Source organism: Meriones unguiculatus, chromosome 8, assembly GCF_030254825.1.
Source record: "Meriones unguiculatus strain TT.TT164.6M chromosome 8, Bangor_MerUng_6.1, whole genome shotgun sequence".
Classification (NCBI taxonomy): Eukaryota; Metazoa; Chordata; class Mammalia; order Rodentia; family Muridae; genus Meriones; species Meriones unguiculatus.
Window position 1 is genome coordinate 4,153,000 of NC_083356.1, and position 25,878 is coordinate 4,178,877.

Below are 25,878 nucleotides of genomic sequence, written 5' to 3' on the forward strand. Positions count from 1 at the left end.
ATAGGCCTTTAATCAACCAATCGGGTATCTTGTTATAGGCAGGTTTACACAACAAGGAGGGAGCGCGAGAGAGATTAAATAGGAAAGCCCCAAAAGATGATGTAGTCGCTGGCAGTGGCAGTCGGCACCTAGCACTTGGGGGGGCAGAGGCAGGTAGATCTCTGTGAATTCTTCTTAAAACTGGTACCCAACTTGGGAGACTGAAGGAGGGGGACTGACATAAATTTCAGGCCAGCCTCGACGAGACGAAAATCCTATCTAAAATGAAACTAAATACACACAAATTCCAGGCAGACGGTTGTACAAATCAAAGTCTAAGGCAGCCAGGTGCGGTGGGGCACGCCTTTAATCCCAGCACTCTGGAGGCAGAGGCAGGTGGATCTCTGAGTTCGAGGCCAGCCTGGTCTACAGTGAGTTCCAGGACAGCCAAGGCTACACAGAGAAACCCTGTCTTGAAAAAACAACAAAACCAGATGGACATAGTCCTACATACTTGCAATCTCAACACTTGAGACACCAAGGCAAGATTGAAAATTATTTCAGGGCTAGCCTGGACTACACCCAAAGATCCTTTAAAAAAAAAAGTTGAAAAGGAACAGAGATGTTTGAGAAAACCCATCAAGGCCCACTAGAGTCATGAAAGCCAAGAAAATAAATTATCCCAGACAAATGCAACAAGAAGTTTCTCTTGGTAGCAGTTTTATTTGACTCAGAGTGAGACTCACGCTGTGGCCCACCCCTCTGACCACAGAGTCATTCTTGGACAGATTTGCTGTCCTGGGCTTCTTTATCCAATTGTTACAAGGACGGGAAAGCTATGGGTCACATCTACGAATCAGGACAGGGAGAGGCGCAGCCACTGTGTCAGGGGAAGCTTGGGTAGGAGGGGAGGGGCTCCTTTCACATGCAGGGAGGGGCTGGTTGCCGAGCAGGGCTGGGGTTCAAGCTGGGCTTAGGTCAGGGTCAGAGCTCTGCATGGGACTCAGTAGCTGTGAATAGAAGACTTGTCCACCTCGCTGTGCTGCTCCTTCTGGGACTCAGTCACCACCTGCTGGGGAAGACAGACAAGGACTAACTCAGCACCTGCCCGCCTGTCGAGGCTTGCTGAGGCTACAGCTTATAAACTGCTGTTGTGTTTTAGAGAAGGGTTTTTCTGTGTAGCCCGGGCTCTCCTGGAACTTGCTTTGCAGACCAGGCTGGCCTCGAACACCTGCTTCTGCCTCTGCCTAGTGCTGCGAGTAAAGGCGTGAGACACCAGGCTGTCCATTCATCTTCTATCTGGTGTCCCGCCTTGGCTCAGCAGGTAGAGGAACTTGTGACACAAACCTTACAACTTGAGTTTGATACCTGAGGCTCATAACAAGGGAGAAAACTGACTCTGAAAATGCCTTCTGATCTCCACATGAATACATAGCACACGTGCTCCCCCCACCCCCCACTATCTAGTGTCTCTCCCAAGAACCGTGTACCCTAAGATCTGAGCTGACTGGGGCTCGGAAACATTAGAAATGCTGGGGTCCCTCATCAAGGGCTTTGTCTCACCTCCCCATCCCGGGTCTCAATAGTCCGGATCAGAACCATCTTCCGGCTCTGGCTGTCCTGGAGAGGCTCCACCTCAGGCACTGGAGAAAGCAGGAGAAGGGACACGGAAGGGTTTGGGCTTCTCTCGTTTTGGGGCTCCCACCGCTGAAGCCAGGACCCTCGATACTTGAGGAGCGGGAGTCAGGGCGGGAGGCGTGGATGAGACGCAGGCTGGAAACCCGACGTGGAGGACTCACCAGTCGTCTTCAAACTGAGCGAGGCGAAGGAATGCACGGGCACGGAGATCCTGCGGGCGGAGCACGGGGCCGGGTCAGCCCTCCGCCGGGCCCGCGCCTCCCCGCCCCGCCCGGCCGCCCGGGCGCTCACCGGCTCTCCTCGCCCTCCAGCAGCTTCCTGTAGGTGGCGATCTCGATGTCCAGAGCCATCTTGACGTTGAGCAGCTCCTGGTACTCGCGCAGGTGCCGCGCCATCTCTTCCTTGAGCTGTCGGAGCTCATCCTCCAGCCGCGCCGCGCCCGCCTGGTAGCCTCCGGCCTCCAGGGCGAACTGCTCCTCCAGCTCCCGCAGCTGCCTGAGCAGCGCCTCGTTCTGGGGCGGAGGGGGGGAGCAGAGGGGGGAGGGCCGGTCGGAGGGGCCTTCAGCACCCGCCCCGCGGCCCCGGGCGGCGTCGGGGTGCTCACCGTGCCCCGCAGCCCGTCCACCTCGCACGTGAGGCTCTGGATCTGCCGGCGGGACTCGTTCATCTCCTGCTTGGCCTGGCGGAGGGCCTCGTGGTTGCGGTTGGCGGCGTCCGACAGGTCGGCGTACTGCGGGGGGGGGGGAGGGGGAGGGGGCGCACGGGCCCGCTGGGACGCGCGCCGGCCCCGGGCATCCCCCACCCCACCCCACCCCACCCCGCCCCCGGGCCCCGCCCTCGCCCCCGCACTTTGGACTTGTACCACTCCTCGGCCTCCTGCAGGTTCTTGGCCGCGATGCTCTCGTACTGCGCGCGGATGTCCCTCAGCGCCGCCGTCAGCTCGGGCTTCACCGCCGCCTCCGCCTCCACCTGCTGCGCCTGCTGGCTCTCCACGCTCACCTGCAGGTCTCGGAGCTCCTGCGGGCCAGCGAGGGCGGGGTTGCGCGGGGGTGCGCGCCCGTGGCCCCGGCTTTCGGGGGGTCGACCGGGAGGGGGCCCTCGCGGGAACAGCAGGGGGCGCCGGGGAGGTCAGGGTGCGGCTGCCCCGCCCGCCGACAGGTGGCGCGTGGGTGGGAGCCGCCGCACCTGCGTGCGCAGGGCGGGGCGTGTCGCCCCGGCCTTCCCCGACGCCCCGACCTACCTCTTCGTGGAGTTTCTTGAGGAACTCGATCTCGTCCATCAGAGACTCGATCTTGCGCTCTAGCTCCAGGCGGGACAGGGTGGCGTCGTCCACATCCTTTGTTGAGCGGGACGGGGTGGGGGGGGAGGTCAGGAGAAAGGGGGGCCCTCAGGCAGGGGAAGGGCCAGGCCTTCCCACCGCCGCCCCCTGGGGGTGCAGCTGGGCCAGTGGGACGGACGTGGCCCCCACCTCACCTTGCGGAAGAGCACCAGGTTGTGCTCCGCGTCCTCCCGCTTGCGAGTCTCCTCCTCCAACCTGACGGGCGGCATGGGAAGACGCCGGGCGGCGGGGTCACCCCCCCACCCCGGCCCTCGAGCCACACGCGGCACCCCGCCCCCTTCTGCTTTGCCCCGGGTCTAAAGCGCGGGGTGCAGCCTGCCCGTCTAACGAGGAGGCACGGAGGTGACTCCCCCTACTGCTCGGCCGCTTCCCGCGGGCGCTCAAAGCCGGGGCTGGGAGGGGGAGGACCGCGAGGACGCCGCGGCCACGCCCTGGGGCTGCGGGACCCCGGGGCGGGAGGGAGGCGCCGAGCCGACGCCCGGGGGGCGCCCGGCCTCTGACCTCTGCTTGAGCGCCGCCAGGTCCTCCGCCAGCCCGTCGCGCTCCACCTGCACCCGGTCGCGCTCGCGGCCCAGCAGCTCCAGTTCGCGGCGCAGCTCGCGCAGCTCGCGCTGGCACAGCTGGTCGGCGCGCGCCGGCTCCTGGCCCCGGGCCTGGCTCAGCTCCCCGCGCAGGGCCGCGTTCTGCTGCTCCAGGAAGCGCACCTTCTCGATGAAGCTGGCGAAGCGGTCGTTGAGCTCCTGCAGCTCCTGCTTCTCGTTGCTCCGGGTGGCCAGGAACTCCTGGTTGAGGGCCTCGGCCATGGAGAAGTCCAGGCGCTCCGAGGGCAGGCGCAGCGCCGCCGCCCGGGGGGCACGGAAGCTGCCCAGCCGCGCCGGGGGGCTCGAGGACGCGGAGCCCAGCAGGCGGCTGCTGGAGAAGCGGGAGCTAGAGTAGGAGAAAGCCCCGGGGGACAGCGAGGGCGGCGGCCCGAAGGCCCGGCGGTACGAGGTGGAGCCGAGGCTGGACCGGAGGCCGGACGAGTGATGGCTCATGGTGGCGGGAGCTGGCATGCGGCGCGGGGCAGAGCTGGGCCGGGCGGGAAGGAGCCGCAGGCCGATGCGGGCCGCTTTATAGCCCTAAGGTCTCAGGGGGGGTGTGCTGGGGGGGGGCACGGCGGCTCCTCCCACTGGCCTGACCACAGCCGCCTGTGTGGGGAGGGGGCTGCCCCACCCCGCAGGGTGGCCATGCCACCCCGTCCCTCCCCTGGACGCTGGCACTCCGACTGCTTGATTCCCCCTTCTGGCTGGCAGGGACCAGGGATGTTGACAGGATGGAGGCGGACTAGGGGTCCGAGCCTTCCAGCATTCTAGGGTGGGACTGGACCTGGGGTGCTCCCTCAGGAGAGGAGGCAGAAATTAGGGACTAGGGGGGTTAAAGCGCAGGCTTTCGCAGTGAGGACAGGTGGGTGGAGGGAGCGCTGAGGCCGAGGCCGGGGAGTTTGCGCCTGTCTCCTGGAACTGGGGTTCTCCTTTCACCTGTTGCCAGCTTCCCCCATCACTGACCGCAGCCGAGGAAGAGGGGACAGGAGGGCTGAGGCAGAGGGGCCGGGAACGGCTTATCTCGCCTACTCCCCAGGGCCCAGCAAAGGTCTGGTGGTTGGCGCCAGCTCTGCAGCTAATGGCCGGTCAGTTCCCCTCCCCCTGCCCTTGGCCCACAGAAGTGGCGCACTGATGTTCCCACCTTAAAGACACAGCGCCCCCGAACTTGGATTAAACCCCTGCCTCGACAAGGGTGCGCACCTCTTGGGGGGCTGAGGCTGCCCGGGCTGAGGGTCTGGGCCAGCTTAGAGGCTAAGTGCCCTTTACTGGATTCTCCCTTCTCCCCACCAACTGCCGCTCAGGCACAGGTCTTCCGGGAACCAGAGGGATTCCTGGAGTAGGAGGGGAGGGAGCTGGGGGCTGGGGGGCAGCAGCTGCCAGGGCTGAAAGACGCACGGACTAGCAGGCACCAGTCACCAGTCCAGAGGAGGTGCAGCTGCCCAGAAATGGGGTGGATAAAGGGAGATGAGATGGGAAAGATGCCCGCCCGCCGTTGCCTCCAAGAGAGACGGAAGCCCTCCGGACAGACCCGCAAGCAGACGCCTTTCGCTCGCTGAGCCATCCTGTAAAGCCCACAAACATGCATGCACAGTGTGGCCCGTCCGCCTGAGCGCCCACACTGACGCCCCCTCAACAGCGCCCCTGCCCCCACTTAGCAGGAAGGCTGGTGGCTGGCCTTTGTGAGCCGCACAACTTGCAGAATGCAGACACAGGCGGTCCAGGAGTGGACAGGGCAGTGTGGCTGCTCTGGAGGAGAAAGGATGCTGAGGCCTTTCCCGTTTGCTGGGAGCCGTGTGTCTGCTGCCACTGGGGATTCTGGGACTCTTGAGCAGAGCCATCTACCTCAGATGGGTCCCCAGAAGAAGCCAGATGTGGGAGAAGCAGGCTTGGGGTTCTAGGTTGGATGCCTGACTAGGATAAGGAGGGCGGCTCCCTGCTGGCCATGTCCTTCATACTGCAGAGATGGGCCAGAGCCAACGCCCAGCCCCAGCAGAGCAGGCGCTCCTCCCTGGCCTTCCTCCTCTCTCCAGGCCCCTCCTTCCTTCTGGGCTATTAGTCTTTCCCGGCTCAGCTGCCAGGTCCTGCTCCTTGATGGATCTGGTTTGGTTGCTAGGGGAATGTGAGAGGGGAGGTGGGGAAGGAGGAGATGAGGTGAATAATGCAGGGCCTGCCCCACCCCAGTTCCTGGAGTGGAGGAGGCTACAGTCCCACAGGGGCTGCGGTGAGGGGAGGTTGTGGGAGCCTTGGTGCCTTGGCACTCTCCGCCGCAGACCTGGACTCCGAGCATTTGCTTCCATTGGTCTACAGCTCTATTCAACCCAGACCCCAAAGGCAAAAGGTGAGCCCGAGCCCCCGAGCCCCCCTCCCTGGAGACAAGGCAACCAGAGGACCAGAACAAGCCTCGAATTGGGAGCTGACCCCAGCCTTCAGAAGGGCAGAACAGGCAGGGGCGCCCTGGGCCCAGGGGGTTGCAGATGAAGTATCTGTTGACCTCTGCCCCTGTGTAAGCCTCGGGCTCACTACTCCGAGGCTTTGGAGAAGAGGGGACCGGAAGACCCCCAAGTAGGGCCAGGGCCGTGCTAGGGAGGAGTAAGGAGCCAGCCTGTGTGAGGGACACAGCAAGGCAAAGGCAGAGCCAGGCCTGGGAGCTCACAGAGGACAAAGACACATGAAAACAGTCCCGGGGAAGATTGCTCTAGCTGCTTCCTTCCCCAAAGTTTGCCTGCCCTGGAAATGCAGACCTTTTGGCCTTCCGTTTTCTCTCAGGACGATGGGACTACAGCCTAACGCGCTGGCTCTCGCCCTTACTAAAGCTGCCAGCCCTTTGATCCGGTCCCCTGTGTTGTGGTGACCGCCAACCAAAGATTATTTCATTGCTACTGTGATGAATAACCTGGCGTGTGACCCCTGGGGGCCTCTAGACTAAGTGAACAAGCGTCTTAGCACATACCCTGTAAGGGCTGAAGTAACCCGGTGTTTATTGGGGTTTGCTGCTGCTGCTGCTGCTCTCACGCCTCAGCCTCCAGGGCCCGAGAGGCTCTGGGCCTTTTTCGGAGTGTCCTCCCTGCTGGCTGAGAGCAGTGCCAGTAGATTCAGCTGATGGCTAGAGAGGAAGGTGGGCTTGTCCTTCCTTAGTGTGGAGGGGCTCAGGACATGGCTGTTCAACCCAATGAGCAGTGCGCTTTGGCCTTTCTTGAAGGCTCCGAGGGCCCGCCCAATTTCCTTTATCCCTAAACGGGAAGGCCAAGAACAGGCCCTACATCCTATCACCAGGAGCACTGATGAGCTCCAGGAGGTAAGGCACTTAGGGCCTGGCCAGTGCTGTCTGACTCTCCCTCTGCGCCCATGGTGCCCTGCAACGTTAGAGGGAAACCACCGGATGCAAGCAAGGAGTTGCACAAAAGCCGGGCAGCTGGGCGCCGCCATGTACATCATCAGCGAGGGTGCCAGTCAGCTGCGGACCCAAGACTGGTTTAGGAGAGGTAGTGTGTGGGCAAGGGGCAGAGGGGAGTAGATGAGTGAAGAGGGCGAAAGCTGGACTCCAGCGAGGCCAAAGAGTGGGCGGGGCGCACAGGAAATGGTGGCTAAGCCGTCTCCAGACAGTGAATACAGGGCTCTGTGATTCGGCTCAGTCTATACAGATGGCAGGATCCCCAAGGTTTTCTGAGGATGCGGGAAGCCGCGGCCGAGGTGCAGTAAAGGGAGCTGTCCTGGCCGAGGTCGGCCTCAGCCTGGATGCTCACCAGCTGCATAACCCACCGTGAGTGACCATCTTCTCAGAGCTTCCGTTCCCTCCTCGGGACAACACAGCTGGTCTCCTGTGACGCTCACGGTAGGTGCTCAGCCATGTCTCTCACCTCTGCCACAGGACAGAGGAGCACAAACAGAAGAGCAGTGGCATATGATATGTCTAATTCCTTGCAAACAAGTATTAGCTGGAGGCCCTTCTGGTCCAGGGTTGGGGCACACTTCATTCCACGACTCCAAGGTAGGCCAGCACCCTTAACACTCCTTCGCTGCACAGGCCCCTGGGCTCACATCTGAGGTCCCAGCTGCTGCTGGAGAGGGAGGAACATTTGAGCTCAGGAGTGGCCACGTCAGCTTAGGAAGGTGGTTACCCTCCCCTGGGTAACCACTAAATGGGAGCCCCTAAATGTCTGCCTCACTTACACCTAGATCACCATGCAGTCAACGGTCACGACACCCCTCAGCTCCCGTGGTCTCCTTCCCCATCCCTGAGGTAGGAGCTGAGGCCTCGAGGGACAGCGAGTCTGCCATTGCAGAAGGAGCTTCCTCCCTCGTCTGTGTTGGTGGGCACAGGAAGGATGGACAAGTTCCAGATGGGGTTCTAGGACCATGGAGACCTCAGGTAGAAACGGGGTCCAGGATCCCACATTTCTTGCTTTTCTTTTTCTTTCTTCCTTTCATCTTTTTTTTTTTTTTTTTTTTTTTTCCCCAAGACAAGGTTTCTCTGTGTAGCCCTGGCTTTTCTGAACTCACTTTGTTGATCAGGTGGCCTCACAGAGATCCACCCGCCTCTGCCTCCCTGTGTTCTGGGATCACAGGTGTGCGCTGTGCCCGGCTCAGGGCCCCATTTCAAGGGCGTCTCCACCAGTCAGACCCAGGGTTCCCACCCTCAGAGGGGCTCCGGGACTGGAATTCTTCCCCAGGTGCCTCTGCTCCAGAGCTCCACCCTCCAGCCAGGCTGCTCTTCTGGAGGAAGGAGGTGATAGTCCCAGCACCCACACAGCGGCTCACAACCCTTTGTAATTGGTTCCGGAGGTTCCAACGCCCTCTTCTGGCTGCTGTGGGCACTGCATGGGTGTGGTCCACAGACATACACGAAGGCAAAATACGCTAACGCAGAAAGTAAAAATAAATAAAAATCTAAAAAAAAAAAAATTGAAGATAAACAGATTTGCTCAAGGCCGCAGAGCATGGTTTAGGTCTGGCTGCCTCCTGCCTGAGACCCGCTGATCCTGAGAGCAGCTGTCGGCTTTTGCCCTTGTGTTTGGGTTGTCCAGCTTTGAACCTAGGCCAAAAATGCCTGTCAGGCATCTGAAATTCCCCCTTCCCCTCGTGCCTTTCCTCTCGACCAACTTTTTCATTTTTTTCTGAAAAAAATAAAATAATAATGATAATAATAATTTTAAAAAGGTTTTGCTGCCACCTACTGGTGAGAAGACAGAATGGCATGTCTCCAGTCTGAGTGTGCTAATTGACTCAAAAGCCTTCGGGATCATGGAATTTGGTATACTTCAAAATTATTCATCGTGCTCCTTTTCACAGATGATGAAAATTATACAAGGAGGAATTAAAAAAAGAGTCTTAGCAGTTTTAGCCCTGGCTCCTTCTCCCTCCCCCAGGTTTTGGCAGCGTCTGGCTGCCCCAGAAGCCAAGCTAGGGCAGATGTGGTGAAGTATGATGTTAATCTCAGCAACTAAGGGTGTGTGTGTGTGTGTGGTTAAGGCAGGTCTGATCTACCTAGCCACATCCAGAATTCTGGGCCAGACAAGGCTACATCGTGAAACCTTTTCTTAAAAAATGAAAACAAAAACAAAAAAACAAAGAAGAAAAGATCTAGCTATCTAGCTCAAGATGGCTACACACTTGGAGCAAGCCTAGCACGTACTGAAATCTCACGCATACACTACCACACCGATCTTCTGTTAAGACAGTATAAATGTGCATGTTACACACACAGTATCTATTCATACGAATACATACATATACTGTGCAGTCCACATTCAGACTCACCGAATCGTCCCAATAACACTCTATGCTCTTGTTCTTCCTGTTTCCTCCCAAGCCAGAGCTCAGGGATCCCAGATTGAACCAGGCAGGTTGGGGCACACCTATAAGGTCTCAGGAGGCTAACTCAGGAGGACCGTGAGTTCCAGACAAACACAAGACCCGGTCTCAAAAAATTAACATCCCCCCACAAAAAATAGCTGTCTCATGGGCAGAGGAAAGGTCAGGGTTAGGATGTGCCTGGCATGTAAGAAACTGGAGAAATATAGGTGAGGCTAGATTTATCGGAAGGATTTGGAGGCCTTTAGGCTTGGTAAATCATAGTTAAGACTGTGCGCGTGCGAGTGTGTTGCTGAGGACGGAACCTAAGGTGAGCACTAAGCCATACTTCCAGCCCAAGACCTTCTTTCTTTTGTGATACCATCTCATGCAGACCAGGTTGGCCTCCAGCTTACAATGTAGTGGAAGCTACCTTGAGCTCACGACCCTCCTGCCTCCACCTCTGATGTGCTAGGGTCAGAGGCGTGCACCACCACACCTGGCCTCTGATGTGTTTCCCCTCTCCCTCCGTTACCTCCCACCTCCTTCTCTCTCTCGGTCTGTGTGTGTGTTGCCTGGTGCCGGGGCTTGAACCAAGGGCCTTGCACCTACTAAGCACTTCTTCTGCTATGACCCTCACCCCTGCTTTTCAAGTAGATCACAGTGAAGTATGCAAGGAGGGGGGGCACCCCCCCACACACACACACTGTTAACTCTCAAGAATTCAGTAGGATTCTCTGGAGAAGTGCAGCAGCTTTCACTCAGTCCACACAGCAGCCGTCTCCCTCCACAGAACTCTTTTGCCTGGAGCTCCAGGCTAGAACTGGAGGGAGTCGGGACTCACCTACCCTGACAGGCCATGCCTGAGGTGAGGCAGGGCGGCAGAGATAGACAGGCTGGACTGTCAGCGTCTGTTAGAGTTTGGATCCAGAATGTCCCCCGGAGTCTCGTGTGGTGAACTCTTAGTCTGTAGCTGGAGGCGGCGGAAACTTCAGGAGATGGGCCCAGGGGCTCTTGCTGGGAGCTTGAGTGTGGCTCCCAGCCTCCCCTCCCCCGTGATGAGCAGCTCACAGCTGTGTGTAAGTCTAGCTCTAGCAGGACCCAATGCCTTTGACCGCCAAGGGCAGCTGCACTCACAAGCCTCACACAGCCACCCATAATTTAAACATCCCTAAGAGGGAGGATGGAGTGGAGAGGGTGCAGGAAGTAGGCCACTGGAGTCTTGTCCCTGGCTCCCTCCTCTCTCCAGCTGCCAGGAGATGAGCAGATAGCATTCTCCTCCCACCACCACACCCTTCCACAAGGAGAGCTGCTGGGTCATGGGCCTAAAAGCCTTGGGATCAGCTGGCCAAAACTTCTGAAGCCATGAGCCAAAGCTGATTTTCTCAGGTAGGTCTCAGCGGTGGTCAGCTGACATCAGTGTGCTAGAACATTCTCGAACTGGGTGAATTCTCTGTGTCCCACACTTGGCTGGAGGAGAGAAAGATGGGCTTGGGAAAAGGGAGAGGTGAGTAGGGAAGAGAGAAATGGATGAACCAGGAGGAAGCGGAGCTGAGGGAAGGGGAGAAGATGGTAAAGACTGAGAGAATAAAGGAAACAGGACATGCCAGCAAAGAAGACACACACTTGGGGCTGGAGAGATGGCTCAGAGGTTAAGAGCCCTGGCTGCTCTTCCAAAGGTCCAGAGTTCAATTCCCAGTAATCACATGGTGGCTCACAACCATCTATAGTGAGATCTGGTGCCCTCTTCTGGTACACAGGCACACATGCAGGCAGAACACTGTATACATAATAAATAAATAAATCTTTAAAAAAATCCCTCTGTTCTTTTGAGACAAGGTCCTATGTTATAACTCAGGATGGCCTCAAACTTAGTGGGGTGAGGGGTCAGGGATTAGAAGAAGGAGCTACCACCCCCTGCTGGGGCCTTACTATTGTTATGTTACTAAAAAGCGTGATGGTTTCTGTCAGTAAACCCAGCACTTTGGAAGGTAGAAGCAGGGCACTCAGCAGTTCAAGGCCAGTCTCAGCCATGTGAGTCAGTCAGGCTAGGCTACGTGAGATCCTGTCTCTGCCACATAGCTTGGCCTGAGCTCAACCTCGGGGACCCATTTCATGGAAGGAGAACCAACTCCCAACAAGCTGACCTCTGACCTTCACACCATCCCACACATAAGAAAACAAGCACATGTAAAATATATACGTAAAAACGTCTCTGAAGGGCTTTTATGTTGGAATGCCTTTGGCCGGAAGCAGAAGGGCCATCTCAAACATCCGAATCTCCCCCAGCAAGAAAATGGGGGCAGAGAGTTACAGGACCGGGTAAGCCAGGAGCTCAAAATATCATCAGGAAGCAATTACCTTTTTATTTCTTGGCTGCCTCATGTTTAAGATGTTAGCTTCCGTTCTGTTTGCTCCCTTGTGGTCTCAAGATAGTCACAGCAGCCGCAAGCAGCTTGCACAAGTATCATACACTCACACACTGTCCACAGGTTGCAAGAAAGAGAACGGTTTTCCAGACTCTGGAAAAGCCAGAGCAAGAATCCCTTCCCTCCGCCCCTCCCCAACCCCGGCAGACATTACCTCATCTCTCATCTCCATAATGACATCACTTGCTGGTTCCTGAACCAATCCCCTGGCAAGGGGACTAAAATTACCTCGATTAGTTTAAACAAAGGTTTACCAAGGTGTTAGGAAGTCCCCGGCTCTGGCACACTCAATGCCTGTGATAGAGCCAGTTGTGTTAGCCCCTCAACAATTACCTAGATCCAGGCCAGCTGGCTCAGGCCTACAACCCAGGCTGAGACAGGAGGATTGCTGTGAATTCAAGGCCTGCCAAGGCTAGGGTGATACTCTATAAACATAAAACCAAACTACACACAAGCACATGTAAAGACTGGAAATACTCACTGCAATGAGAAGACTAGGCCAACTTTACCAACACCATTTTAGTGCTAATTTTCTCTTGTGTTTTTGGGTTTTTTAATGTGTTTTTGTTTTGTGTTTGTTGTTTTGTTTTTCTGAGCAGGGTTTCTCTGTATAACTGCCCTGGCTGTCCTGGACTCACTTTGTAGAACAGGCTGACCTCAAAGTAACAGATCCACCTGCCTCTGCCTCCCAAGTGCTGGGATTAAAGGTGTGAGCTGCCATGCCTGGCTGGTTTTGTTGTTGTTGTTTGTTTGTTTTTTATTTTTGAGGGTTTTTTGTTGTTGTTGTTGTTTAGAGGACAGGGTTTCTCTATGTTCCTTGGCTATCCACTCAGTGGACCAGGCTAGCTTTGAACTTACAGAGATCTGCCTGCCTCTTACTCTTGTGTTTGACATCTGTGAGTCCCAGTGAGGTGTAGGATAAGCCAGGAGCAGTGGTGCTCTGTGATCCCAGCACTCAGGAGGCTGAGGCAGGAGGATTGCTGTGATGTTGGAGGTTGGTCTGATGGTTGTTACTGGCCCTTAAGATCTGGTTACACCTATCCTTGTTTTATAAACCTGTCTAAAACATACCTAATTAGTTGATTAAACAGCCTATACCTGGGCAGGGCAGAATGGGGTGGGCGTGGCTAAGGTTACTGGGCTTTGGATTCAAGAGAGAATCATGGGAAACAGATGGATGGGAAGAGAGGAAGGAGAATGCCATGATGGATTAAGTGGAGAAGGAACCACATGAGCAGGGAGAAAAGACTCCAATAATGGCGTGAAAAAGCCCAGATGAAGAATATAAGCAAGTACCGTGGGATTATGGGTGGAAGGTAGACCAGATGAGGAGGATTAAGGTGGGTGGCATTGGATTCAGGCTGGAAGATAGATGAGGTTATTGGGCCGGGCTGGGTGAAATATCTGCCCAGACCAAGGTAAATACGTCAATTATAAATCCAAACAGGTGTCTGTGTCTTATTATTGGTGATAGCAGGTTAAATAATATCGCTGTGATAATCTTAGGGCTAATAAACATTGTGTAGCCCAACACTCATTTTTTAAATTTACAACAACACTGTGAGGCCAGCCTGGTCTACAGAGTGAATCTGTGGTTACAGCTGTCCCAGGTCTTCTAGAGGACCTGAGTTCCATTTCCAGAATCCACACACGGCGACTCACAACCACTTTTGACTCCAGCCTCAGGAGATCCTGTGCCCTTTTCTGGCCTCCAAGGGCCCATGAGCCCACCCACACATATACACATAAATAATTGTTTAAAAAGATGCGTCATGTTATATAAGATTTCCTGCCTCACCTGAAGCAGACACATTCAGTCCCGCCAACTGCTGATGCTTAATATCTCTCTCGTGGCCAACCTCTGGGCTCTCACTGGAGGAATGAACCATTTCCCCCAAACCTGCACAGCGCCAAACCTGAACACAAAGTTTCAGGAATGAATGAGGTGCTGGCCGGGTGAGATGCCAGGAAAAGGGACCCACCTTCTCCCTGAGGCTGAAGCTGCGTTTGCATGCCAAGCCCACAAGCCCACCGGGCTCTGCTCTCGGCTTCTGCTGCCCTGTCTCCTGGACAGCTGTCCACACAAGGTCATCTCTGCATGCCCCACCCTGTGACCTTGGGCTGACAGGCACTGGCCAACCTGGCCCAATGGCTAAGGGGCAATATTCCAGACCTGCGCTATCCAATCAGATATCAGCTGCTATTTCCTGAGCAGGCGTCCAGGCGTCTGCAGCCCTCTCACAGAAGGCCCCGTGATTGGAGAATCTAGAGATATCTGGGGACCAGCTCGCTAGGGCAGCCTCATCCTCGGTCTGGACCACCTGCTTTTGCCACTCTGGATCTGTATGCTGCTTCCTGGGCTCCTGGGATGTGTGGTGACAACCAATGACCCAAGGTCTCTTCAGCACTCCAGGTTCTGACACTGTCCCCCTGACCTGGAAAGGCCGCCAGGTACAAAGATGACACCCCCAAGGGCTGCTTCCCAGGAGCCCCCCTTTCAGTCAGAGTTCTGGGTCAGAATTCAGTGTGTCAGTGTCTCTGCAGTGTCAGGCTCTAATCTTTAATCTCTCCAAGCTTTGTCTATCATGGCCCCTCTTCAGGCGAAGAACAGGGAGATAAGCTATGAATGTAGCCCTTCCTCCCACAATCCTTCAGCGTGCCATAGAACAGTCCGGAAGTCAGAGGTTTGAAGACTGGTTCTCTTCAGGCTTAGGCTTTGCTGTTTTTAATTTTTTTATGTGCGTTGGTGTTTAGCTTGCATGTATGCCTGTGTGAAGGCGTCAGATCTTGGAGTTACAGTTGTGGGCCACCATGCTGGGAATTGAACCCAGGTCCTCTGGAGGAGCAGTCAGTGCTCTTAACCTCGGAGCCATCCCTCCAGCCCCCAGGCTTAGTTTTTATGAGTGTTTGCTTACGTGTGCGTGTGGTGCCTGTGGAGGCCAGGGGACACCTGCAACTGAGCTGTGAGCTGCCATGTAGGTGCTGCCTGGTCCTCTGCAGGGGTAGCAAACGCTCTTACCTGCTGAGTCACTATGTCTTCAGCCCCAAGCTGGGGTTTTAGTTTACCTTACAGGGCATCCCACGGCCTGACAGATTTCTGTTGGTGCCCGGACGTGCACCACCATCCACTGCACACTTGAGTGCACAGCCAGCGCCCTCCCCCGCCACCCCCGCTCCTGTTTCTTCCCCACGCTGGAGCAGCTCTGCCTGGGCCCACTGGCCCCTCAGGACCAACATGAGGGAGCCACAGAGACCATGCATAGGCCAGGTGAGGGCAGTGAAAAGCCCTCCCACCCCTGGTCCAGATAATGATGGAAGCCTGTCTCACCTCTGAGGCCCCGTCCACTCACCCCATCAGAGCTCTGAGGCGATTCTGAGCCCAGACTTTCCATCTGTGCTCAAGGGCACATCATATGACTGTCCCACAAAGCGGTGACCCGGGCCTTGGGCTGTATTTGTTCTTGCTGGAGGCTGAGTTCTCCGCACTTTTCCACCCACACAGGAGGCGGAAGGCGGAAAACCATCTTTTCAAGGACGGATTCCTCCCCATCCTCCCCAACCACGGGCACTCTGCTCTTCAATTCCCCGGGCTCTCCTCTGGGATCTTTTTCCTCAGCTAAGTTCTCCTCCCATCACCTTTCCTCACCTCGTCTGAGACAGCTGAAAGCTTCCCAGAGCCTCACATCCTGCCTCATGTATAAAAGAACTCACCCGAGAGGCTTACTGAAGGAATTGGCAGGGGCTGCTTCTGGAGAGGGGTTGAGGCCAGGAGCGGGAGTGGGGGCTTCAGGCTCCGCCAGGCCCTGCTGAAGCTTGCAGGGCCCACACATGGCATCTGATTGCTTTCTTGTGGCTGTTTGAAAGGGAAATGCAGGCTTGGGGGGGAAACGAACCCTTTAGATATATTGGGGTGTCATGCTAGCCCCATACCTTGCTGTCCATTTTTCTCCAGTCACACACTGTGGTCAGTTACAGACTATGGTCATCATCCTGGCTGGCCCACCCACCTGTCCCCGGAGCTTCAGGAAGAACTAGTCCTCCGCTCTGAGCAGCTGAAGCTCTGCAGGAGGCGTACCTTGCCCCAGGCACAAAAAAAAAAAAAAAAACACTGCTTCTAGAAATGCTGCAGAAATGGCTAAAGTAGACTCCATCTCAAACCCAACAAAAAAAATGCTTGCCAAGCTGTGCCCAGACATGCCTGGCAGTGTGCTGGGGTTGCTAAAGGATTTTGTGTGAGCAGGTGCTTTCACAGGCCAGAAGAGTCACAATCCCCTGGAGCTGGAGTTGCAGGTCAATATGCCACACACTTTAGTGGTGTATGAGCTGGCTTATGTATGTGGGGCAAGTGTGTATGTGTGTGTGTGGCCAAGATCTCTCTCAAACGGCTTTGAGCTCAGGAATCTACCCAGGTTGCTTTGGATTCACCTTCGCAGGGCAGGGCTGCAGACACACCGGCCAGCCACACAGGCACAGAACACTTTTTAAGGCATGCTCCTGACAGAGCAAGCTGTGGCCAGGGGTTCAAAGCCACCTCGGGAAGGCTGGCAAGCAGGTCCTGCGGGAAGTCACTGGGCTGCCCTGCCCCCAGGGCACTGGCTTGTTACTACTCAGGCAGCACCAAAACCCGCTCCTTCTGCACAGGGCATTCTCGCTGTTATTTACGCCAGCCAGCCAGCCAGCCAGCCAGCCAGCCAGCCAGCCAGCCAGCCTACACAGGCCCTCTTCACACCCACGGCAAGGGAGACAGTCTAGAGACCCTTGTTGCGCCTCTGTTGGCTATCAAGCTAAACAGACGCCCAAGAACTGAGTCTTTCATCCCAGTAAGATGCTACCAAGGGAGAAGGGGAAAAGCAGCTGTGAACAAGCAGCTAGCTTCCCACTTAAAATCAATCACCTTTATTGATAGTGTCGGACAAACACCAAGACAGTGGAAGTGTAAAATGGTAGGGCATGGGGCTAATATTCTTCACCCTCATCATCTCCTTCAGCACTATCTGCCCCAACCTCTTCATAATCCTTCTCCAGGGCAGCCATGTCCTCACGGGCCTCAGAGAACTCTCCCTCCTCCATGCCCTCACCCACATACCAGTGCACAAAGGCACGCTTGGCATACATCAGATCAAACTTGTGATCCAGGCGAGCCCAGGCCTCAGCAATGGCTGTGGTGTTGCTCAGCATACACACAGCTCTCTGGACCTTGGCCAGGTCTCCACCAGGCACCACAGTGGGAGGCTGGTAATTAATGCCAACCTTGAAGCCAGTGGGACACCAGTCCACAAACTGGATGGTACGCTTGGTCTTGATGGTGGCAATGGCAGCATTGACATCTTTGGGGACCACATCACCACGGTACAGCAGGCAGCAGGCCATGTATTTACCATGGCGAGGGTCACATTTCACCATCTGGTTGGCTGGCTCAAAGCAGGCATTGGTGATCTCTGCTACTGTAAGCTGCTCATGGTAGGCTTTCTCAGCAGAGATGACAGGGGCATATGTGGCCAGAGGGAAATGGATGCGAGGGTAGGGTACCAGGTTGGTCTGGAACTCTGTCAGGTCAACATTCAGGGCCCCATCAAACCTGAGGGAAGCCGTGATGGAAGACACAATCTGGCTAATAAGGCGGTTAAGGTTAGTGTAGGTCGGGCGCTCAATGTCCAGGTTTCTACGACAGATGTCATAGATGGCCTCATTGTCTACCATGAAGGCACAATCAGAGTGCTCCAGGGTGGTGTGGGTGGTAAGGATGGAATTGTAGGGCTCAACCACAGCAGTGGACACCTGGGGGGCGGGGTAGATGGAGAACTCCAGCTTGGACTTCTTTCCATAATCGACTGAGAGCCGCTCCATCAGCAGGGAGGTGAAGCCAGAGCCGGTTCCCCCGCCAAAGCTGTGGAAAACCAAGAAGCCCTGCAGACCCGTGCACTGGTCAGCCTGCAATTAGAAAAGTTCATTTTCATGTTGAGACATCCTGTGAAAGCTGCAGTGGGCGTTTATGAGCCTGTGACTGACTAACTTCCAGAACATCTAGTCAGGGCGGTTATCAAAGGCCTCAAAATGCTCAGTGACTCAAGGGAACTCCCAGGCCTGTCTCCTTGCCCAGAACACACACAGCCCAGGCTTTGGTTGCTGGTCAAGGTCGTGCACCCTTTTTATCGGCTGGAGCTACCGGACGGCAGCACCCGACCTGGAATGTATTGCCAAATCAGTGTGAACCATCCAAGCTGGAACACAGGATGGCTGGTCCCACTCACTGCCCAGGTGATCTTCAGGGGGGCGGAGCTGCCTCCTCCTGTGTGACAAGACTAATTTCTCTACCTCACTTACGAAAATGATAGTAGTGACCCAGCTCAGGGTGAAAATTGGCGAGTATTCGGAATAACGTTGGCATCGTAGGCGCTCAGAATGTGGGTGCCAACTCATTCTGGGCATGGTGGTTCCACTGGACCTCAGGCCGCTGGGGCTCCCCGCTCCATTCAGCAAACTATGACAGCCCCAAATTTGGACCCTGTGCTTTATGACAGTGGCAATGGAAGCTTCCTGTCCATGCTGGGCAAGCACAGACACTAACTGCGACCTTTTTACTCCTCCTTTAGTTCACTCGTAAATGACTCCACATTCTAATTACATACGAGCAGCACCGAGCAGACCCAGCGACACCGGATGGAATGCAACTCCTCTGGCAGTGATCATCCCAGAACTGTAAATGCTTTTACTTGGTTTTCATGCCCCTGACAGCAGGCCCCAGAGTCAGTGCTCTCACTGAAACTCCATCTACACTGGGACAGGTATCCAGATTTGATGGGAAGTTGAGAAAGGCATGAAGCTGTGAGGCAGAGCCTTTTCCCAAAGCTTCTGAGGAAAGGCCAGTTGTGGCTGGACCCTACCTAACGTGACCTCAGCCTCCTGCCATGCTTCCATCCTGGTTAATCACTTACAAGGCCTACAGGGCGGTCATCTGACTTCCAGGCTGTCCATTCAAACATGGGCTTACCCGCTCTCCTGCCAGGACTGGAGTGCTCAAAACTGCTCAGCTAGAGCCAGCTCACTGCCCTGAGCGCTAGGAAATGGCTTTTCTGGGATTTCTAATCTGTAAATTCCAATGCCGTATCTGTCTGTCCCATATGAAAACTCCTGACTCCTCCTCAAGCTTTGCTAAGACTTTTTTTTTCTTGTTCTTTTTTTTTTGGGTTTGTGGGGGGGGGTTCTCTGTGTAGCCCTGGCTGTCCTGGAACTCACTCTGTAGACCAGGATGGCCTTGACCTCAAGAGATCTGCCAGCCTCAGCCTCTCGTGTGCTGGGAGGAGTGAGCCACATGGCCTGGCTTGTGGGCGGCTTTTAAATGGTGTCAACCCTGGCTTCTGGGACTCTGAAACCCTTTGTTTCTTTCTTCTGTTTCTGATGACTGAGTCCGGGGTGCTGTAAACGCCAGGTGACCTGCTCTATGAAGGAGCTGTATTAACATGAAATGCTAGTCCAGATTTCCAAGTGAGTTTCATCTGTTAGTCAGTGTGACTGAGAGCACCAAAAAAGGGACGTAAATGTCTGAGCTTGAAACAAAGAGGCTTTTCACAGTCTTTAATGTCAGGGGACGGTGAAGCTTGCTGGTTCTCACTGAATGAGCATAGTACCTCAAACCATGGTAAAACACAGTACAGAGAACCTTCCCCTACACAACCCACTGCACTCACCAGCTTGCGAATTCGGTCCAGGACAAGGTCAATGATCTCCTTGCCGATGGTGTAGTGGCCACGGGCGTAGTTGTTGGCAGCATCCTCCTTGCCCGTGATGAGCTGCTCGGGGTGGAAGAGCTGACGGTAGGTACCAGTGCGAACCTCATCTGGGCAAGGAGAAGAAAGAGATCAGCCCCACAGCTCGCTCCCCCTTCCCTGTGTGGAGAGATTCTGAGCAGGCCAGCGAGAAGCAGAGGCCAGGGAAGCTCCGGGCCAGCTCACCGATCACCGTGGGCTCCAGGTCTACGAACACCGCCCGGGGCACGTGCTTGCCAGCGCCCGTCTCGCTGAAGAAGGTGTTGAAGGAGTCGTCCCCTCCCCCAATGGTCTTGTCGCTTGGCATCTGGCCGTCAGGCTGGATGCCATGTTCCAGGCAGTAGAGCTCCCAGCAGGCATTGCCGATCTGGACACCAGCCTGGCCAACGTGGATGGAGATGCACTCACGCTGCGGAAAGGGGGGAAGGAGGCATCAGAACATGACACATGGGGAGTTGGGGGATGGCTCACACCTAAGTAAAAAAAAATGTCAAATCACTTCTCAGAAGCCACTCCTGCTTAGGACTGCATTTCACAACCAAAATTTGTTATTGAAGAGCTAACTCAAGAGAACTCAATAATCTCTAGAAGATATTAATGCTAGTGAGCTACCAGGCAAGCCAGGCCTGTTGTAGCCACAGTAGCTCATGATCATTCTAGTGCTTTGGAATGGCATTCAAGCTGGCTGTGGTAGCACCTACATGTAATCCCGGCACTCAGGGAGACAGAGGCAGGTGGATCTCTGAGTTTGAGGCCAGGACAGCCAAGCCTATACAATGAAACCCTGTCTCAATACTGCCTGCCCCCCCCAAAAAAAAATTATGGCAGAATTCCCCAGCTCTTGTAAGCAGGCTGCTGAGTCCTTGAACTTGACAGAATCTTTCCTTTCCAGAGCTGAGTCACAACTGTGTCACTCCTGAGCTCATTGTGGTTCCTCTTTCATCCAGTTCTTTAACAGACAAGACTTCCTCTCCCCTTTAAAACCAGCTTAAACCAGCCCCATGACTCACAGAGAAAACTCTAGATAAGCAGTTAGCAGTGTGTTAAGCGTGGCCAGAGGCAGACTTTCAACCCAGGGAAGAGCCAGTCTATGAGGAGACCATTACCCGTTGCTGTCAACCCAGCTGGTGGGAAGAAAAGATGCCTGAGGCCAGAAGGTCTCTAAAAGTTTACCTTGATAGCTTAAGAGATGTGGGCAGAAGGGGGGAGAGGAAGTTAGCTGATACTCGTAGACTAGAATGTCCCTTTCCGGCACTGTGCGGACCTTAATTGCAAGAATCTAGCAGTGGGGGGAGGGGGGCTTGTTCTTCCTCCCTTGCTGCAGGCAGGAATCTCATTCCTGATTAGTCAAATGAGACCGTGGGGCAGACCCTATGCTCACAGTTAATCCTGTGAGCGGGACCCACTGTTCATCATAGCTCACCTCCAATCTGACAGGAGAAGCCTCCCACTGTTTCCCACTATTTCCTCAAGTGGTAAATAAAGACTTTCCTGCTTTTAAGAGTCATGAAAAGGAAACTCGATTCAGCACCCAGGCCCTCTGAGGAGCAGTTTCGCAGGCCAGGATAATAAAGGAGCCATTACCCACAACCTTTGACTTGTCACCAGGGTTCTGACCACATCAGAGTTCAGTGTCTCCTGCCCCAGGACTGTGGGGGAGGGGCAGCTCTTGTTCCAGTGACCTTCACCTGGATCTGGAACCTCCACAGTCCCCTGAAGCTAGACAGAACCACAGACAGGCCTAAGGAGGCAGTGTCTGAGGGCCGCTCATTCTAACAAGGCAGTTAGTTCAACTGCAGCCTCTTGCCCCCAATTTCTGATCAGTCTAACCAAACTGCTTCTTTGGGCTGGCCAGATGGCTGGAGAGCTGAGGTCAGTTTCTCCCGAGCCGGATGATCTGAGTTCAATCCCAGGGACCTACTTTGTATAAAGAAAGAGGGAACCAACTTTCCCAAGTTGTCTCATCTCAAGCAGTGGCAAACATACATCCCTCCCCCACGATAAATGTAAGATCCTCAGAAAACAAACCTGCCTGCTGGAAGCTAATGAAGGCAAAGTCAAGGGCACGGATGACTCAGTCTATACCAGACTCAGCTGGCTGAGAGGCTTGGTCTTGCAAAGAGCCATTCACTTAAGCAGGGCTTGCCTGACGGGAGAGCCTGGGGCTTTTCTGAATTGTATCTTTGTGATTTCACCTGGTCGAAAGCGCTCAGGCCAGTTGGTACAGAGTTTCCTAACTCCTGCATCCTATTACTCACTGAATCCTCCTTCAGAATACAGTTTGAAACAGTTTCATGGGGTGTGGGAGGGCATTGGCTCACCTGGCTAGTGGCCAGCCTCAACTCCGGAGTTCAACCCTGAAGGAAAGCTGTACACAAGCACACCCCCACTAGTAAGTGAAACAAAAACCAACAGCGTTTGAGGCTGGGGATTTAGCACAGTTGGGAGCTGTCTTGCCTAGCTCGTCTGAAGTTCTGTGCTCTAGCCCGGCACCAGAACTGTGTAGTCCCAGTCCTAGGAAGCAGGAGGTCAGCAGTTCAAGGTCATCCTCCACTACAGGGTGAGAGGCAGCCTGGGCTACATGGACCCCTTGGGGAAGGGGGTGAGATTTCTTCAAAAAAGGTTTTGTTTTCATTCTCCCCAGAAGCTTAGAACAGCTGAGCCTGCTGTGGGAAGGAGACCCTGACTGTTTTATGGGAGAGTGGGAAGGAGCAAAGTAAAAAGGCTGTTAATGGAGTTATCTTCGACTACAAAGTTGTGCCCTTCAAAAACAACGCTGATGTGGGTTTTCTTTTAAAGTTCTATCGACAGCTAAGGCTCTATCTGGTTATGTTCCCTTCTCTTCTGAGGTTCTGGAGCTAAAACTCAGTGGCTTCCAGGACAGGCAAATGTTCTTCTAAATATTAAACTGATATAGTCCAAGGTTCCCTATTCCAAGATTGCTCACTCTGATGTCCACACTAGCCTGGGACTCGCCAGAAAAGCCCCGAACTCATAAACAATCCCCGTCTCATCCTCCCGAGGGTACAGAACTAACCACCCTCCTCCAAGCTGGGATCACTTCCTGGAGGTTTTTTTTTTTTTTTCTGAGACAGGGTCTGACTATGTAGCTCTGGCTGGCCTGAACTCAGAAGAGCGCTCAGCCTCTGCCAGAGCCCAGGGATGAAAGCTGCCAGCTCCCACCCCGGAGTTCCCGCTCCTTGAACTGAATGAATTCACTGTTGAGCTAGGTGAGTTGTCGAAGCGCTTGGGGTGGTGGAGACAGGAGGACCTTGAGTTTAAGGTCAGGCCAGCCACACAGTGATTTCTAGGCTGGCGTGAGCTACCTGAGACAAAACCAAAAACCAAGCCGGGCAGGGGCACGTGCAGGGGCAGGCGGATCTCTTATGAGTTCGAGTCCAGCCTAGCCTACAGGGTGGTTCCAGGACGGCCAGAACTACACAGAGAAACCCTGTCTCAAGAAACAAAAACCGAAAGGGGGGGAAAAAACCTTTTATGGACGTGTTTCCTAACTTGGAAGCCAAGTTAGGAAACCTCGCCGGGCTGGAAGCTCTGCGGGTTAATCATTACTCCTCGGACGGGAGGAGCTGGCCTTCCCAGGTGCAGCGGGGAGGCCCGGGGACTGGCCGGCCACAGGTGACTCAGCAGCGAGTCACAGGGCGTGGACCGAGTGGCCGGAAGCGTCCGCTCAGCCCCGTCCCGAGGGCACGAGGTGCCCAGCTGGGAGGGCGACATCGAGAGAGAGAGAGAGAGAGAGAGAGAGAGAGAGAGAGAGAGAGAGAGAGAGAGAGAGAGACCTTTTAGTTTCTCTTTAGTTGTGGTCCGCGGGAAACTCCTGGCTTTCCAGGAGCCGCCTAGACGGGGACGCTCTCCCAGCTCGACCGGGAGGGAGGTCCGGTGAGCTGGAGGCGGCCGTCGGGGCCGACCCCCGGGGCAGCCCCTCCAGACGGCCCCCGGAGGCGCACTCACCATGCTTGGTCGTGGACGTGGTCCGCGGGAAGCCGAGGAAGCCGGGGTTGCGAGGAGCTCCCGCTAACAGACCGCCAAGGAGTCCGGGGGAGAGGCCGTGTGAGGCCCGGCCCCCGGGAGGGCGCTTTTGTAGCCTGGCCCGGGCCACACGTCGGCGGGGCGGACCCCGGACCCCGCCCCGGGCCGAGCGAGGCCGAGGATTGGCGCGTTCGCAAGTTCAAACCAAACTCCGCAGGAGGGGCTGGGCGCGGGGAGGGGAGGAGGGCGCGGGGGTCAGGCGGGGCGGGGGAGGACGCGGGCGGGCGACTGCCGGTCTCCGGCCGCGCGTGGGGGCCCCGATCGGCCTCCGGGGACACGCCGACTGTCGGGACACCGTCGCCACCGCGCCCGTGGCTCGGTCGCCCCACCCAGCCCGTGGGGCCCGGAAGGGTGAGCCTGCGAGGTGAGCCGGGGACCTGCGGCTGCCGGCGGGCCGGGACTGCGACGGCCGGGGGCCCGGGATGGAAACGCCCAGGCCCACTTGACGGCACAGTGGGAGGGGTGGAGCTCAAGTCTGCCGACGCCCGGGCCGCGGGACAGCATCGTCAGCGGCGCGGCGCGGCGCCGGGACACTTCCTGCACGTGCACCTGCGCGCCAGCAGAGGGCACCAGACCCCACCGTAGATGGCTGCGAGCCGCCTGGTGGCTGCTGGGAATTGAATTCGGATCCTCAGGAAGAGCAGTGCTCTTTACCTCCGGGCCGTCTCTCCAAAGAATTCTGAGACTTTTTTTTTTTTTGGAGACAGGGTTTCTCTGTGTAGACCAGGCTGGCCTCTAACTCACAGCCATCCCCCTGCCTCTGCCTCCCTGAGTGCAGGGATTAAAGGTGTGCGCCACCACACCTGGCAGAGTAACTTCTTCCCCCCTCCCCCCTTGAAGATGGGCTCCAGCTGCGGTGCTCAATCTGGTCCCTGGATCTGTGGGGCGCAGAGTTGACAGTTCACACTGCCTTAGCACGTCTGTCCCGAGAGCCCGCCGGCTGCTCTGCCCATTTTACAGATGAGGAGACAAGCGCTCCAGAGGCCTAATTAGGTGAGGGTCTCACAGTGGGAGAGTAGGACTCCCGGCCCGCACTGCCTGTGCCCCGGGCCAAACGGAGCCTCAGAAGGGCTCCCCAGCTGCGCTCAGGAGACAGAGGGCTCCCTGGGGAAGTGTGAGGCCCCGAGCAGCCTGTAATCCTCACGCCGGGGAGAGGCCGGAAGAGCCTGGGGCTCGCAGGCCATCTGGTTTGCAGTGTCAGAGGCCTCCAAGCTCAGAGGGTGATAGGGGAAGAAGCGCACGTCGCCCTCCGGCTGCGCACGTACTTAAGAATCTCGCTCACACCTTTGAGTGTGGTGATGCATACCTGTATTTCAACACTCAGAGGACAAGGATGGTACGCTCCACCCAGGCCAGTCTGGCCTACCGACCCCTCTGTCTCAGAAGGAAGAGTAGAACACAGTGCCAGATGTGGCGAGAAGAGTGGTACAGTATAGGCCGACCAGGCAGGCGCACTCCTGCAATCCCAGCACTCCGGGGACAGAGGCAGGCGGCTCGCTGTGAGTTCGGGGCCAGCCTGGTCCATAGAGCGAGTGCCGGGACAGCCAGGCGCGAAAACAAGAAGGAACAGCCCAGGCGGCAGTTGGAGCGAAAGCTCCCAGTCGCAAGGAAGGCCGGTGGACTAGAAAGGCCGCTAACGCGTGGCAGGGAGCGAGGGCGCGGTGGAGCATGCCTTTGAACACTGCTACGCCGAAGCAGAAGGCCACCTGTTCGAAGTCAGCCTGGACAGAGTTTAGGGAGATGCCAACTCAAAAACGCAGGCGTGCGGCTCCGTGGTCGAGTGCTCTCCCAGCGTTTAATTCCCAGGGCGGGAGGGAAGGAAAGCGCAACAGTTTGCGTACTTTCCAGTTTTAATACACACGTAAGGGGCGGTTAAAAAGCACCGGCTGCTCTGCCGGAGGACGCGGGTTTGATCCGCAGAACCCGCAAGCTCTTCCAGCCCGCACTTCCCAGGCTCTCGGCGCCCTCTGCTGGCCGCCGTGCTCACCGCATGTACCCAGGGTATGGTACACGCAAAATAAAATAAAATTCAGTATAAATGGAAACACGGGCATTATTAGAGAAGAGAGAAGCTTAAGGGAGACCCAAGGGGGACATTCACCGCGCTAGAGCGGACTCAGGCTTCCCAAGAGAGCTGCATCTTCGATTCTCAGCAGCCGTGTGTGACTTCGGGGCTTCCTGCAGAACAGAGCGGCAGAGCAACCGCGACCCCAGCAAGATCAGGCCGGTTTCCACTTCCTCATCCAGAGACCCTCAGCATGGACCACAGTCATACACCCTGCTGGGCACCATCCCCAGGTGCGGGGGAT

At 56.0% G+C, this 25,878-nt stretch overlaps 2 protein-coding genes and 1 long non-coding RNA gene across 8 annotated transcripts; 1 reads left to right on the forward strand and 2 right to left on the reverse strand.

The window, feature by feature from the left end:
• Nucleotides 1–682: 682 nt before the first annotated feature.
• Prph (peripherin) lies at nt 683–4,139 on the reverse strand. Of its 2 annotated transcripts, none has more exons than XM_021634911.2 (9): nt 3,458–4,139; nt 3,091–3,151; nt 2,858–2,953; nt 2,467–2,634; nt 2,222–2,347; nt 1,909–2,129; nt 1,779–1,828; nt 1,543–1,622; nt 683–1,048 (listed from the first exon to the last, which is right to left on the reverse strand). In XM_021634911.2, the coding sequence occupies exons 1-9, from the start codon at nt 4,006–4,008 to the stop codon at nt 983–985; spliced, it is 1,419 nt and encodes a 472-aa protein (XP_021490586.1). In that variant the 5' UTR covers nt 4,009–4,139; the 3' UTR covers nt 683–982. The 2 variants fall into 2 exon arrangements, with proteins under 2 accessions (XP_021490586.1, XP_021490585.1); XM_021634910.2 differs by having other exon boundaries at nt 683–1,051; nt 3,458–4,095.
• A 53-nt stretch (nt 4,140–4,192) lies between these two features.
• Nucleotides 4,193–9,174, forward strand: LOC132655747 (uncharacterized). 5 transcript variants are annotated; one of them, XR_009593547.1, is made up of 4 exons: nt 4,193–7,297; nt 7,406–7,525; nt 7,714–7,906; nt 7,998–9,174. It is a non-coding gene; the product is annotated as an uncharacterized LOC132655747 (long non-coding RNA). The 5 variants fall into 5 exon arrangements; XR_009593544.1 differs by having other exon boundaries at nt 4,193–7,525; XR_009593546.1 differs by lacking the exon at nt 7,406–7,525 and having other exon boundaries at nt 4,193–7,369.
• Nucleotides 9,175–16,629: 7,455 nt separating this feature from the next.
• LOC110547423 (tubulin alpha-1C chain) lies at nt 16,630–23,795 on the reverse strand. The gene is made up of 4 exons (XM_060388656.1): nt 23,492–23,795; nt 19,709–19,931; nt 19,445–19,593; nt 16,630–17,687 (listed from the first exon to the last, which is right to left on the reverse strand). The coding sequence occupies exons 1-4, from the start codon at nt 23,492–23,494 to the stop codon at nt 16,713–16,715; spliced, it is 1,350 nt and encodes a 449-aa protein (XP_060244639.1). The 5' UTR covers nt 23,495–23,795; the 3' UTR covers nt 16,630–16,712.
• Between the last annotated feature and the right edge of the window lie 2,083 nt (nt 23,796–25,878).